Source organism: Elephantulus edwardii, unplaced genomic scaffold (genome assembly GCF_000299155.1).
Source record: "Elephantulus edwardii isolate Elephantulus edwardi_28Jun2011 unplaced genomic scaffold, EleEdw1.0 scaffold00048, whole genome shotgun sequence".
NCBI lineage: Eukaryota > Metazoa > Chordata > Mammalia > Macroscelidea > Macroscelididae > Elephantulus > Elephantulus edwardii.
In genome coordinates this window covers 4,967,126-4,983,312 of record NW_006399798.1, presented here as the reverse complement: position 1 = coordinate 4,983,312, position 16,187 = coordinate 4,967,126, and the positions used below count along the sequence as shown (strand labels likewise).

The window sequence follows — 16,187 nt, the reverse complement described above, 5'->3', positions numbered from 1 at the left end:
AGCCGGCCCCTAACACAGGTGACATGGGCGAGCCGGCCCCTAACACAGGTGACACGGGTCAGCCGGCCCCTAACACAGGTGACATGGGCGAGCCGGCACCTAACACAGGTGACATGGGCGAGCCGGCACCTAACACAGGTGACACAGATAAGCCCAGAGGAAAGAGACCAGGGCCTGGGCCCCAATGCCAGGCCCCATGCCTGGGGTGAACACAGCAGCTGGCCAGCAGCCTCTCTAATGACATAATTAATCACCCACTTGTCAAACCAGCGCCTGCCTGGAGGGGCTCTGGCAGAAAGAAATGCCTTCTCTCTAGTATCCATTGTCCCCAGCAGAGTCCACAGTGGGCCTCTGCAGATGCACTGACTGCACCCCAAAGCGCCATTCACTTTCTTTACTGACGAGCAAGGCCAGGTGCTTCCGAGGCAGAACAAGGTGCTGGTGGCCTGGTGAGGGGCTGCGTCCTGGCCATGGTCTTCCTTCCCACCTGGCAACTAGGTTTCCAATAGAAAGAGAGACATCCAAAAAAAAAGTACCCCGGCTGGCCAATGAGTGGCCTCCAGATCCCAACACCACAAACAAGGCAGTGGGCCTGGCCAGCTCCCAGCATCCCAGGTGGCACCTGACCAGGGCGGAAAGACCCACTTGGGGCACCCACTGTGCTGGGGGGCTGAGTCTTGATCCTGCCTCTGCCACTGTACCCTAAGCCAGAACCCGACTGTGTGGAGTTAAGTGACTCCCAACAACCACACAGGGCAGAGCGCCAGAGCTTCCACTGCTGTGTCCCTACTCCGCAGGCCCATCTTTCTCCCCAGGGGAGGCGAGGGTGCCAGCTGCAGACCGCCTGGTTAGCAGCCCAACGCTCGCCCCACTGTGACACTAAGGCTGCTTCTCGAGGGGCAGACCTGGGTTCTCTGCAAACTAGGGGGACGTGCCAAAGGTTGGAAATGACAGGCAATTACTGGCGCCTTCGGGTTCAGCCTGTGCGCTTCCCCAACACAGCGCTGAACTAGAATTTCAAACTGGCTGGAAAGGAAAAGGCAGCGCTTTTCTCCTTCTTCCCAAGGCAGCTCTGGGATGGGACACGGGCCCGCTGACCCAGGGCGCCAGCGGCGGCCACGCTGGGAGATGGGGTGCTGGCATGGAGGAGATGGGGAAGGCGGGGGAGAGGGACACTCGGGGCTCCCGGGCCCAGAGAAGTACAAGTGCCTGCCAACTCCAGGGCCCGGCTGTGCGTCTGCGGGAGCGTGGGCCCTCCCTCCCTGCGCCTCGAGGCCGGAGAGAGCCCGCAGGGGCCGGCCCCGAGGAGCCCACCCACGCCAGCGCCCTGGGCAATGCGCCCCAGGAGGTCCCCTGTCCTACCTGCCCGGCTTCAGGGGCCTCCTCCGACTCAGCCGGCACCGCTGCGGGCTCCCCCGGTCCCTCCGCGGGGGCGGCCACAGGCTCCGGGGCTCCGGGCGGTGGGGGCTCGGGGACCTCGCCAGCCTCGGCCGGGGACTCCCGGGACTCGGGGACTGCGGGGCCTGTAGGGGCCGCGGTGGCCGCCCCGCGCCGCACGAACAGCCAGGCGAGCAGCAGGGCCAACGCGGTGACCAGCACGGGCAGAGCCGCCAACAGCTCGGCCGGCGCCTCCATCGCGCCTGCCCGCCGCCCGAGTGGCCGCCGGGGACCAGACCGCGCCCGCCGGCCGCGCCCCGCCTCGGGGTGGAGTCCCCGCGCGTCCCGCCCCGGCCCGGCCCCCGCACCCCTGCCTGGATCCCGAGTCCGCGGCCCGATCCCTCCCAGCCCCGCCTCGGCCTGGACCCCACGCCCACCTCGGGGTGGAGTCCCCGCGCGCCCCGCCTCGGGGTGGAGTCCCCGCGCGCCCCGCCTCGGGGTGGAGTCCCCGCGCGCCCCGCCTCGGGGTGGAGTCCCCGTGCGCCCCGCCCCGCCCCTCTAATGGGATCCCGAGCCCGCGGCCCGATCCCGCCCAGCCCCGCCTCGTTCCGGCCCCCCGTGCCCAGGCCTGGTCAGGGGCCGCCCGGAGTTCCTCGCCTTGGAAAGCCGCAGTTCAGGGGGCATCAGGCAACTGACATCTGAAACTTGTGGTTAAGGTACTTAACCCCCAAGCCTTCTGTGAGAAGTTGAGGCAGTCCGCTTCTTTTAAGTAATTTATTACACCACCTGGAAACCCGGTGGGGCGCTTGATGAGCCATTAGTTAGGGCCTGGTGGTAAGCAGCTGCGCTGCAATGCTGTGGCCCATGGTTCGAATCCACCAGCTACCTATTTCTGGGCACTCTTCCATGCGATCGATCCAATGCCTCTGAAAATCTGCTGCCGAGTCCGGTTTGGGTCAGGTTTGATACGACATCGGCGCCCACAGGGTCCGTGTGGGTCAGAATGAACACAGGAGGTCACGGTAATTGAGACAACGTGAACTAGTGCAGAGTTCCCAAAGCTGCTTCAACTCCAGAGGCAGTTTTAGGGTCATGACCAAAGCGGCCGTCCCCAGGCCCTGGCCCACTCCAGGGGTTCAAACCCTGCAGCAGCTTCATAATGTCACCTGGCTGCTCCCACTCGGCCCATGTGCCTGGAATCTAGCATCTGTGTTTAGGTGACCGGTTTCTTCCCACCCTGACTTCTTCCTCAAGCTCGGATTTTCATGAAGGGGAGTATGTGGACTGGGGAGGACGTTACGTTTTTCTGTCTTTCCAATCCCCTGCTATGTGTCTGAGAGCTGGACAATGAGTCAGGACAGAACTGATGTCTTTGAGCTGTGCAGTTGGAGAAGAGCGCTGAACTAACAAAAGAACAGACAGATGTCTTGGAGGGGTGCTCGTTGGAGGCAAAGGTGACAAAGGTTCATCTCACGTACTCTGGCCACGTTGCCTGGCAGACTCAGTTCTCAGAACAGTCTCAAGTGTATCAAAGATGACGAGTATGGTACAGATGAAAGCAGGGTTCAATCTGCTGTTCATAGTATGGTCGCTGAGTCCTTCTCAACTGATGGCACCTAGCCAGTTTCAGGCTCAAGATAAACGAGTCAGGAACCCACTGTTACAGCCAGGGTCCATCCACCACGCTGGTCTGGCTCTCTGTTGTCGACCATGTAGTTTCCAGCATGATGTCCTCCTCTAGGGACTGACCCCACCCCAGTGACTGTACAAACACAGGTCAGGTATGGCCAGTCAGGCGAATGGTGAAAAGCCAAGGCTCCAGTTTTTGCATGTAACATTTTTAGGGGGAAATGAAGGTATCCCACATTTGCTTAGAGGGCTGCTTTCTAAGTGAAAGATGCCCAGTGCCTCCCCCCGAGAGGCCACACGTTTCCTAAGTGATGGTGGAGTCATGTGGGCTAGATGTTCGCCCCAGGGTACTGGCTTTTGGCCCATACTTGAGGCTCGTTGTAGAAGGGTTTATTCCTTGGAGGGACATGATGCTCGGGAAGGCAGAGGGTGGGTGAAGGAGAGAGGAAGACCCTTCACCAGGAGGATTGACTCGGTGACTGCAGCAATGGGTTCTAACAGGATAGGACAGGGTTCACGTCTTGCTGTTCACAGGGACACTATGGGTCATACTTAAGGGCATTTAACCATTGGCTTTTTGCCACACGGGAATCTTACTTTGCCCATCCACATTGTTTTAAGGTAACTTTTTAGCCAGACTTCATTATACTGGAGTTTCAAAAGCTTTTCAAGGTCCTTCTCACATACTTTGGGCACATGGCCAGGAGGGACCAGTCCTTGGAGAAGAGTCTCATGCTTGGAAGAATGGAGGGACAGTGCAGGAGAGGAAGATCCCAGGTGAGAGGATTGACACAGTTACTTGGGGAGTGGATAAGTGTATCACAGACATTTGAGACTGGCTCAGGATAGGGCAAGGTTGAGAGCGGCTGCACACAGGGTCACTATGAGCTGCAGACACCTCCATGGAACACTGGGAGGGGGGCAAGTAGGGAGCTCTGGTGGCTTAGTGCTAAGGAGCGCAGCTGGTAACCCAAAGGTACATGGTTTGAATACACCAGGTGCCCCACAGGAGAAAGATGGGCCATCAATTCATGTGTGATTTACTGCCTACAAAAACCCACTGGAGGGTCAGCTATGGTTGGTTCTGACTCAATGGTACATAACCACCATATACAGGGAAAGATTTAGTGGCACACTGGTGACACACTTGGCTGCTAACTGGAAGGATGGTGGTTCAAACCCACCAGCTACTCTATGGAGCCACGAGGTGGTCTGCTTCTGTGTAGACGGTGGCCTTGGAAACTCGGGGCAGTTCTGCTGTCCTGCAGGGTCACATGGGTCAACTCAATGGTGGTGGATGTGGAACAGTGCATGAACTCACCTGCACTACACAAATTTAGAGATGATGAGAGACAGGGAGGATAGAAGAGAAAAGCCCATCTCCAAATGAAGTCACTTTATTTAAAATGATGACTAAGTTTCACCTAAATCAGAGTTAAAAACACTAGTCCCATGGCAGACCCACAGGCCATCTGTGGAGGACCCCGTGGTGGAGAGGAGAACGCAGAGCCTGCTCAGAGCGCTCGCCAAGTGCGGGCTGGGCAGTTGTCCGGGCACAGGCCAAGTGTGCCCTCCAGCAGACCCCGGCCCGGCTCCTCCTTCTGAGAAGTCCAAGTGTCCAAACAATGAGACAATGCTGAGAGCCTGCCTCTCGACGGCTCGGTTCAGCTGGCTTTCCTGTATACAACAGACCAGCAACATGACATCCTGACGTGAGCTGGGGAGAGGGGGTGCGCAGGAGACCCCAGACTCTATTTGGATCCCACCAGTACTCGGCACACGCACCAGAAACAATTCGGACAAGGAAATGCTACACAAGACTGAGAGCCTACAGGCTCGTCCCTACACGCCTACTCTACACAGCACTGTTCACAAAACTGATCCCCAAAACGCCTGCTCTGGCTCAGGCTCGTTCCCAGACCCTAATCACACACACCCAGGTTGAACATCCGGCACCTTGCTAAAGCACCGCCCTCGGCCCCTTTCCGGCTGATCATTTCAGCAGCGAATTGACACAAAATCCTCGCCCTGCCGCAGGGCCGCGAGGTGCGTTCCTAACCCTTGTTGGTGAAGACCTGGAATCCAGGTGTGGAAATGAGGAGGCACAGCTGCGTGGCTGACTGGCACCCATTAGAATGCAAGTTGGGGACCCAGTGTTTCCACCACCACCTGTCCAGAACCGGGTCCCCACACCCTACAGGACGCAGGAAGGGTTACTGAAGGGCCAGATCCACGTGGAGAGCAACACGCCAGCAGGAACAGCCCTGCTTGAGACGGTCCCTTCAGAGTCACTGATGTCACCACCCCAGGATCACCAACCCCGTCACGTGAGCGTGTGACGAATTCTCTGGCCTGTGCTGTCCTGTGCCCCTGTATCTGTCACTCCTGTCCCACATCTCCCCTAAGCCACAGCCTCATCCTCTACAGCTAGCAACCTTGCTGGACGATCAGCCCTTGGTTTGGAGTGACCCTACAGTTTAACACTTCACCTTCCTGTTGTTGACGGCGCTCAACAGAGGCTCCAGCCAGGTGGCTTCTAAACAGACACATCCCTGGTCCCCACTCACCTCCTGCCTTCTGCTTCTGCGCTCTTGGCTGGCCTGGGAGAGCTGGAATGGGGCTGAAACAAACTGAGCCCCACCATTTCTCCAGCAGGGGAGAGAAATGCCAGAAAGCAGCATGTGATCTACGCTGGCCAAACCCTTCTGGGAGAGGTGGCTGTGGACCTGTGAGCTGGCTGGACCCGGGTTCCGATGCTGCTCCATGGATAGAGATCAACTTTCACATCCAGAGAAGGGCAATTGGGCAGCTCATCTTTTCAGGCCCAATTCCCTCTGCAGCGTCCCAGCCGTTGGCAATCACGTCCTACCATGCCCCCTGGTGGCAAATGGCCTTCTGCTGAAATGGCAGCGGGAGGAGGCACTGGTCTGAACGGAAAAGCCAGCATCAAAGGAGAAAAGGGACAATGAATTCCCCAGTATTAATACTGAGGGGCAAAGCTAGAAAAGCCTCCTTTGGGAAATGATGAGAAAACCTTTTAAAAAACCAAAGGAGAAACATTCATCAGATGTTAAGTCCAGATACACCTCAGAGACAGCAGTTCGGAGCCAGACCACTCCATTTGAGTGAGTCTCTCACCACAGCAGCGTGAAATTTTTGGGTTTCCCTGCTCCCGTGAAAGTAATGCTTACACTGGACTGCAGTCCGTTAAATGTGCATTTATGAAAAAGTCTGAAATACTTTGAAGGTTACCTAGATGTGAGAGGGGGGACAATGCTGGAGAAATGGCCCCTTCTGGACTGACACAAAGGAGGCCAAATTTCAACTGTAGAACAAAGCTTGCTCTGTGAAGTGCAAGGAAACGAGGTATGCTGTGCAGATTCCACAGCTCGGACACGACTCTCCTCACGTCCACAGGATGCCTTCCCCACACTGAGGTGGCACTGACATAGGTGACCATCGGGAGAAAGAACCGGAACCAAGACCAGACCAGGGCCCACCTCCTGGGGCGAGGCAGCCTGCTGCTAGGTCGAGAGCAGGTCTCAGGCTGGACAAGGATGCCTGGCCTCTGCAGGGTACTCCTTTCCAGGGGCATTCTGAGAAGCAACACCAACTATCTATCAACTCTGGGCTCTCTGGATGCTAACGAGACCACCTCCTCTCTCACCCAGCGGTCCCCACGTCCCAGCCCGGGGAGGGTTCTGCCTGCACGCCCTCTACAGCCCGCTCTTGTGTCATTTTAGGGACCGATTAAGGCAAGCAGGTGAATCAGGAGAGCAGGAATGCAGCCTGCTAATCAATCCCCAGATACTCCGGGCAGTTAAATATAAACAGACTTTGGTGACTAGAGGCCCACCTCTGAGCGTGATCACACCTTGCACCAACAGGAGCCCTCTGCACGCTTCAAGCCAGACGCACAGCCTGCTGGTGCACTGGAAACGTCCAGCAGCTGAACTGGGTGCCAGGAGAGGGCCAGTCTGATCAAACCCACTGAGAGTTTGAGTTCTGTGGTGAGAACACATCACAGTGTTCCTTAACCGGAAGCCTCGTGTGCTGTATTACCTCACTGGCCATCTGCGCCACAAAGAAACCCACCACATGCATCGTATCAAATGCCCCCAGAACTGAACAGCTGCTTTGATGGTGGAGAACAAGAAAGGGACCGTGGACGAGGCAGTGGCCAGTCCCGGGCAGTGGCCAGAGAGGGGCCGTCATGTGTGTTCCTGGATGATGTTAATGGAGCGCTTCTTACATCTTGATTGCCACATGTCACAATCAGCTCACCACCAGCGATGTCTCTGCTTGTATGCACCAGCGCGGGGGACAGATGGTGCCTACCAATGTCACTTCAGTTACCGGCCATGGTGAGATGCTGCCAGGGCCGCCGCGCTCCAACCTGGCCGACGATCTGCTCGTTTACTGGAGACAGCTCAGAGCCGTCCAGCCCACCGAGTGTCGGTGGGATTGAACTTCTTAGTAACCTAGTCTCAGTAAGCGGTCAAACGCCATCTGATGAGGGAGAGGAGCTTGGCCCAGGAGTATCCAAATTCAGAGCAGACAAGGAGAAGGCGGGAGGAGAAGAGGTGGAACGCGGCTGAGTGTATGTCACCAGCACACGCTGGGGCCAGCTCAGGGAGCCTCTGTCACTCAGGGGTGAGCCCGGCTTCCACAGGAGTCCCTGATCCTGCCAAGGAAAGTGCAAGTGCCTATCACCAGGGAGCACATGGAATGGGGTGCAGCGCTCCCACCCCAGCCACGTGCATGCAAGTAACAGCAAGGCTTCCCTCTCAAGTGTTCTCAGGAACTGTCATCTCAAGCCAAGAGCTGGTTACCATGATTTTGCATGTAATGCACACACCAAGTGTACACACGGTGTACAGGAAGCTAATTTGGGGCAGCAAGGGTGTGGGGTGGGGTTGTGTGTGTGGCTTGGAGCACAGTTAAGAGAAACTACTTCAGGTCACAGAGAACAGTCAGACAGAAAATACAGCCACCAGAGAAGTCAGAATGACTGGGGGGAGGGGACAAGCAGGGCTCAGAGACGGTCAGTGGCGCATAAATGCTCTTGGCTTTCTGGAATCAGAGCAGGAGGAAGACAACAGAAAGGAGGTGGGCCCTACTCCCACCTAACAAAAACTGGCTCATGAGAGCAGCCAAGACCAGCGCAGGAAGGTGCTGTCACCAGGTGTGGAGGGACAGCTAGGATCCCTCATGTGCTCTATCTCTCCACCACCTCGCGTGTCTGCTGCACCTGGCTCCACTCCACAGCACTGTGCAAACTGGCCGCAGGCTGCCACCAACCTGAGGGACCGCAGAGCCCGGGAAAGAGGCCTCCCTGCTAAAGCGAGTCCATGCTCGGCACTAGGAAAGTGCCCGCAGATGAGTCCCTCAACTGATGGCGACTTTACGTTTTAACTGAGATCCAGTAACAAAATCAAAACCCAAAACGTGACAAGAATGTTACAAACACTCTAGCTACAAAAAAGACTGAAGTCAGTGATGTCACAGAACATTCAAGAGCTTTGCGTCTGCCCACTTTGGCTGGCTGAGCACTGAGCAGTGAAGGCCAACTGCCCAGGGCCCTGCTCTTCACAAGAGCCTGGAGGACCTTCTGTCAGCCCCCAGCCCGTCCCTGAGGACACACGCCCGAGTTCCCACTCTCCCCTAAGACCACAAAACAAGGGGAAAAACCCAGCGGAATTCCTGTGTTTCCAAGGAAGAGATGCCAGAGATGTAAAACGATTCCACTTTATTAAATAATGTCAAGGGCTCTCTTGGCACTATCCATACGGGTCCTCTGCACAGGCCACAGAGGGCAGAGCTACTGCCACAGGCTGAGTGTCCTCCTCGGCGCCGGGAGCCCTCCCCTCGGCGGCAGCCCGCGGCCCAGCCCTCCCGCACTGTGCGCCTCCTTCCAGGGGGCGTCCGGCACGGTCACCTGGAGGAGCTGCGCTCTTTGCTCACACAGTCGTCCTGGGAGGTGGTGTCCCCATTCCCCATCATGCCGCATGTCCTCCGCTTCTTCCTGCGGTGCACCATGCCGTCGCCTTCAGACCCAGACTCACACTGCGTTCAGGAGAGAGAGTGTGTCGGCCTGGCGCAGCCCACTTCCTCCTCAAGCCAGCCCCCGACCTCAGGGGTCAGACTGGTGAGTGGGCCCTGGCAGCGCCCCAGCCCTCAGACGCTGTTCTCTGGGGGAAGGGTGATCTGTTTGAAATCAGAGCACTCAGCAGCCCTGTTGGCCTAGTGTCTAATGCATGGGGCCAATTATCCAGAGGTCAGAAGTTTGAATCTACCAGGGCTCTGAAGAATAGTTCCTCCCCTAACAGCCTCAGAAGGAAGGTCACTATAACCGAGAACTGACTCAGTGGCTGCTAATCAGAAGGTCAGCACTTAGAATCCACTGGGCACCGCTGGGGGAAGATGTGGCAGTGTCCACCTGAAGAGATTTGCAGAAAGCCTGGGGACAGCTCTAGCCGGACCTTCAGGGTTGCTGTGGACTGAAATGGACTCAACAGCAACGGGCTGTGTTTGGTGGTTTACTGGTGCAGTGACCGAGCCTTTGGCCATCAATGTGTAGGACAGTAAGTGAACACACTGGCAGCTCCGGGTGATGGTGACCTGGTCCCACGGACTGCAGCCTCGGAAGCCCCAGGGTAGGTGTGTTCTGTCTGACTGATGATGACACAACAAAAACGACCCTCGAAATGCGCAGGTGCCCTCCATCATGCCGGACCTCACCGTCCAGCACAGCGCTGGGTCCACGACCTGACCAAGTTCAGCAGGGACATGCGTGCCCTGCTTCCAAGTGGGCACAGACCCCTCAGCTTCCCATCCAGCTCGTGGGGCTTTGCGTCTACCTGACCCCACCTGCTGACTGTGCCACACTCTCAGAACTGTCTTTACCCCTCCCGGGGCCACTGCCAGAGAAGCTATGCGATGGCCAGGTCCACCATGCCAGACACGACCAGAGGACACGAGACAGCTCGCGTGTGTCCCACTGTGACGTGCAGACGGGAGCCCGGAAAGCGGGTGGGGAGCAGGCTGGGCCTCACCTCAGAGTCGGAGTCAGACGAGCTGGAGCTGGACGAGCTGGACGAGTCGCTGGAGCTGTCGGAGGCGATGCCTGTGGACTCCTGCAGGTCAACCGAGTCAGCCAGGACAGCCAGCTCGGGGTGCTCCTGCTTCAGGATCCTGAGGGACAAGGAGGGTCTCAGTGTGGTGGCCAGCGACAGTCCCACAAGGAGGGAACACACAGCGAGTCCTGCACCTCTCAGGAACGTGTGGAAATGTGCAGTGTGACAATCCAGGAGTCTGGAGAGTGGTGGGGGCTCCTGAACCTTCTACACCTGCCGTCAGCCAGCACGACAGTAGGAGGGCCTGCTACCTGCCGCTTCCTCTCACCTGCACGGAGGTGCTGACAGGGGCCCACCTGGGGCTCAGGCCACTGGAGGCAGGCTCAGTCTCCTGCCACCTTGGAAGAAACCAGTTTCTTTTCCTAAATAGTTTTTTATTTAAAACACCAAAAAACAACCAAGCACTAAAAACCTTCTATTTCCACAACACAACACAACACGTAGTGACTGAACTCAGGTTCAGTTAAATGCTCTTTGTAAAAAGTTGTGCTCATAATACAAGAAGTCAAGTAACAAAGAGCCCCAACCGGTATGTGAAAACGGCAGTGGGCTCTGAGGGCAGCCCCCTCAGGTAACGGAAGGTGTGTCCACTGGCATTGGGGACAAAAGAGCAGCTTCGGGGCAAGGCTGGTGGGGTGACCGTCACAGCACACAGCGGCCTGCGGAGTGAGGGGCCGCAGTCGCCCCAGACCCCCGGGAGAAGGGATGCCACCACCCTTGCTGGCCCTCTCGGCGGGGAGGCTGAGCCCGGAACGAGCCGGAACCCCTCTTACCCCGAGAGCTGGTCCCTCCAGGTCAAGGTTGGGACACAGTGGCACGGGGTGGCTGGGGGTGGCTTGCACTGCCGCGGCCCGTGCTGTATCTGTTCTGTGGATAAACAAAGGAGCTAAGTCTCCGGGGCCACCACCTCTCTCACAGAACTGAGGAAAATGCATCAAATGGGAACAGCACTCCTGGGTGAGAAAAAGCTTCGAAACCAAACCCAAACCAGGTGGCCTCTCTGCCAGCGCGCACCGTGGAGAAAGAGGGCACAACACAGCAAGAACCAACCAGGGAGGACCAGGCTGGGCCTGGCTTTGCTCAAACATGCAGTCTTAACTGGACACCCCGAGACTGGCAATTGCCCCAGCATGACCCTGACCGTGGCCCAGGTTCCTCGATTCACAAGCACCTGGGCCCCAGCTTCTCCCAGGCACCCACCGTATATTGCTGGGGTAGGAATTGGAACAAAGCAAATCTAAGGGGAAAAAAAAGTCTCTCACCTATACCATTTCCTCGATAACTTTGGTCTCCCTCTTACCGTCTTGTGCCATACCACAGGGAAGTTGGTGCTACTGGCAAAATTCTGTGTGATGGCGATGGTGGTGTCGAGGTTGAGGACGACATGCCACCAGCCTCCTGAAAGCCAACAGAATAAACGTTAAGACAAGGACTGACTTGGGACCCCATTAGCACATCACACAGACCCTGAAACTAAGGGTTCCTATCCATCAAGTACACTGGCTCTCAATGATAAATGTGGCTCTGATCCAGGGATCAGCAGATGACATTCTTTTTGTAAATAAAGTTTTATTGGAGCACAGCCATGTTCATTCACTTACACACTAGCTATGGCTGCTTCCATGCAACAGTAGGAGACTGGTTGTGACAGAGACCTGGTCTGCTTTATATGCCAACAATCTGGAACAAGGGGTACAATGTAGGGCCAGATTGGGGAGGAAGAAAATGTGCAACAGTGAAAATAATGAAAATGAAACATTTCTGATATTAAAATATATATCTCTGGAGACTAAGGTGCACCTGATACAGGCCATGGTCTTTGCAATCACTTGTTATGCATCAGAGAGTTGGACAATGACTAGGGAGGATAGAAGGAGAATTGACGCCTTTGAGCTGTGGTGCTGGAGAAGAGTATTGAATGTACCCTGGACTGCTAGGAAAACAAACAGATTCATCCTAGAGAGGGTTAAACCAGGCTGCTCCTTGGAGGCAAGGATTCTGGGGCTTCGTCTGACATACTTTGGACATGTTGTAAGGAGGGACAGGTCCTTGGAGAGGGACATCATGCTTGGTAGGGTAGAGGGACAGCGCAGGAGGGGAAGGCCCTCTATGAGGTGGATTGATTCAGTGACTGGGGTAATCAGGATGAGTGTGTCAGAGGCAGTGCAGTTGGCGCAGGATAGAGCAGGGTTTAGGGCTGTTGTACTATTTGGTCAAACACAACAAGTTTGGGGTCTCTTATCCAAATCTTTGAATAAAACTACTGTTAAGGGCAGCAAGTTCTAGAAGGGGAATCCCTGTCCCACATAATGTGACTTTCACATATTTCACAGAGCATGAGTTTTCCGGTGCGGGATTTCCTAGCTCCTGATTCTGGCAGACCCATGCATGAACTGAGAAGTTGTTTCAAACCCACCAGTCAGTCTGGGGACAAGACGTGTCCACTTCTGCACCCTGAGGGCATCCTTCACAGCTATGCTCTAAGGACCAGCCTGGTTGCCACAGGTACGGCTGCTAACACAGGGCTAACTGAAGTGCTGGCAGGCCCAGCCCACAGCGGCTCCAGGAAGAAGACCAAGCACACCACAGACCACAGCCACAAACACACCAGACCCTTCTACTGAGTCATGTGGGGTCGCCACAAGCTGGAATCCAGTCACAGCACCCCACAACAACAACCACGTTAAACTGGAGCCTCTGGGTAATCCAAACAATTAATGTGCACGGTTTCTAACTGAAGGGTTGGAAGTTAAGAGTCCATCCAAGGGGAACATGAGAAGGACGGACTGGTGATCTCAAAAATCCAGTCGCTGAAAATCCCAGAGTGCAGTTCTAACTTCACACACAGAGGGCAGCCACGACCTGCACCAAAGGCAGGACTTCCTGCTCAGCCCACCAGCACACCAGTGCATCCAAAACCAATCACAGAAAAATACTCCTCAGACACTAGTCCTGTTCTGGGGTAAACACTGGTGTGGCGAGTTCATCACAAGTTTTAAAGCTAAAGTGCAGGAAATGCGGGCAGCAGCCCCTTAGTTACAGAGGCAGATGCTGTGCCTCACTGCCGGCCAGTCACTTAAAGGCGGATGCAAAGGGATTCTCTGGTCTCACTCTCTAGCTCTACTCCAAAATGACAAACTACTGAAATCAAAGCATGGACTGGTGTCCAGTTCGGGTGTACCTGGTACAAAGACAGTCTCTCCTGGTTTTTGTAAGATTTCCAGGGGTTTGAATTCGGGTGGCCAGGTGGGCAGCTGTGTCCGTGGATAAATGATATTAAACCAGGTGATGGCTTCGTCCTGCTGGTTCCCTCCTTCCTCTCGGGTCACCTTGATGAGTTCCCGGGGTGTGCTGGTGGGGAACAGGCACCAGCGCTTGTGTCCCTGGACCAAGGCATTCCAGGCGCTGGTGCCCAGTGGGTCAATGTGGATTCCTGTTCCAGATCGAGGTGGCCCCATCACAAACCACCTGCAGGATGGAAACATCAAGCTGGGAGTGAGAGGCAAAGTCAACACATCCACTCGTGCTAAGTTCTCAGTCTTTAGATGACATATATATAACTGGTTTGAATCCATCAACGATTGACTTGGGAGAGAGAGACGGGCACTTTCACATGAAGAGATGCTCAAAATCACCAACAGTAAGAGAGATGCAAATCATACCACAATGAGACACCATCACACCCTGGAGCAGACTTAAATTGACGACTGGGCTTGGAAACACATTCTTGCTGCCGTCATTTGCGGCAACGTGTTAACAGACAACAAGCGATAAGTACTGGATAGGACGCGGAGAGATATGGTGCAACCACTCTGGAAGGCATGGCGGCGCTTCCTCAAAAAGCTCAACATAGAAATTCTGTATGACCCAGCTATTCCACTGCTAGGAATACACCCTGAGAAAATGAGAAATACGACACAGAGACTTAGAGACACCAAGGTTCACAGCTGTGTTATTCATCATCACAAGGGCACAGAAACAGCCCAACTGTCCAACCACAATCAAATGGATTGAGAACCTGTGGCACATTCATACGATGGAATACTACGCAGCACTCGGGCGCAACAATTTTGAAAATTACTACCTAACTTGGGAGAGCATTATGCTACGTGAACTCAGTCTCATAAGGAGAAATGTTGCATAAGACCATTACTGTAGAAATAGGTATCTAGTAAAACGTGTATGTGGGAAAGGGTGAGAGCAGAGGGGTGAGGTGAGGGGAGGAATCACAGAGTTGCACAATATGGTACGTAGAGGAGGAGGTAAAGGAGGTAAAGGAAATCCGGCAGGGGTCTGGAAAAAGGGTAATGGTGGCCATAGCCCAATGGTGGTTAATTTTATAAACATAATGAACAGGAACAATTGTTTGAAACACAATTAAATGAAGGATAGTGTGAAACACAGTGTATACCAACTTTGTAGACAAATCAACAAAAAACACCCCAATAACAAAGAGATGGGCAATCTCCTCCTATGAGATTTGCAGCCTCTGAAAACCTGCTGGAGGGTCAGCAAGGAGTCAGTTCCAAATCACAGTGAGTGAGTAATACGATACTTTACCTCTTGTTCCAAGAAGCTTTCTTTTACACATAAATCATTTCCAGCCACTGTTGGAAACGCAATCATTTTGTCTGCCGGGTAGGCATCAGGCGGGTCACCTGTTCTATTTCTGTCTCTCTCGTATTTATAAAGCCTGACACCACAGTCTGAGCTGTCAAGCTTCTTGTGCTCACCACAGCGCTGGAACTGACCCATAGCTGACTCCCACAGGTTTTCAGAGGCAGTAAATCACACCTGAGTTGACGGCCCATCTTTGCTCTGCAGAGCAGTTGGTGGGTTCCGACTGTGCACCTTTGTGTTGGCAGCACAATTCCTGATCACCAGTGTGCAGAGCCCGAGCTGTCAGCAGAGGGAAGGACATGGGGACGAGCACCACGCCGGGGTAGGGGGTGGGGTGGGGTGACGTGGCCCTTCTTACTCCTAGTTGGAGGTAGGGGGTATGGATGCAGATGCGGGGAGGCTGACCGTAGAGTCGACAGCGCAGGTGCCCACCACTGCCAGCGGAGGACCCTGCAGGACACGCCCTGACAGTTCTGTGGGCAGAGGACGGTAGACTGAATTATAACGAGTGGCTGGCCTACACTCCTACTTTGACAAAGGCTAATCCCATTTGTTTCACTTAAGACTTATGACCGTAAAATGGACAGGGACGGACCAGGGTCATTGTCTTTCTTCTGGAGACTTCACATACTCTAGGGAGCCCTGGTGGCCGAGTGGTAGGGAGCTGTCCTGCCAACCTGAAGGCAGTTGGTTTGGATCCACCAACTGCTCTGTGGGACAAAGATGGGCAGTCACCTCCCACGCAATTTCCTGCCTCTGAAAACCCACTGGAGTCAGCTAAGAGTCGGCACTGACCACCAGCATGTGCTCCGGCACACAGAAAGGCTGAAGGAACCGTGCACGGCCGACACGGCTGCTGGACAGGCTGGGAAGAGGAGAACCTCCTTTGTGCATCACTGCCTCCCTCAAAGTTGGTGGCAGATTCAAATCACGAGGGGGGCTCGAGGGAATGCTGATGCCCACGTGGTACCCTGTTCAGTGACTTCAGACCCAGGCCCCCTGAGCCAGCTCAACGTGCAGCCATCAAAAGCAGACACATTCGCTGATTTCTGGGAAAAGGTGTGCTGACAGAGTAAACTCAAGAAACGAAAGGTCCACCACAACAAAATAAAGGTAAATAATCCAATAGAAAAACGGGCACAGGATATGAACAGACACTTCACCAAAGATGACATTCAGATGGCCAACAAGCTCATGAAGAAATGTTCAAAATCCTTAGCTCTAAGAGAGATGCAAATCAAAACAACTATGAGATCTCACCCCAGTCAGAATAGCAAAATTTAACAGAATAGCACGCAACAAATAAATGCTGGCGAGGTTGTGGAGAAACTGGAACCCTTACTCGCTGTTGGTGGGAGTGTAAAATGGTGCAACCCCTGTGGAAGGCGGTATGGAGCTTTCTCAAAAAGTTGCAAATAAAAAAAA

At 54.8% G+C, this 16,187-nt stretch overlaps 1 protein-coding gene across 1 annotated transcript in view; it reads right to left on the bottom strand.

Moving 5' to 3' along the window:
* Positions 1–8,940: 8,940 nt before the first annotated feature.
* The window catches only part of JMJD6 (jumonji domain containing 6), an 11,594-nt gene continuing 4,347 nt past the window's right edge, over positions 8,941–16,187 (bottom strand). The window contains exons 5-8 of the mRNA XM_006886353.1: positions 13,324–13,610; positions 11,405–11,540; positions 10,062–10,200; positions 8,941–9,072 (exon numbers count right to left, since the gene is read on the bottom strand). Coding sequence (XP_006886415.1) covers positions 8,941–9,072; positions 10,062–10,200; positions 11,405–11,540; positions 13,324–13,610 — 694 coding nt within the window. The remainder of the gene's footprint in view (positions 9,073–10,061; positions 10,201–11,404; positions 11,541–13,323; positions 13,611–16,187) is intronic.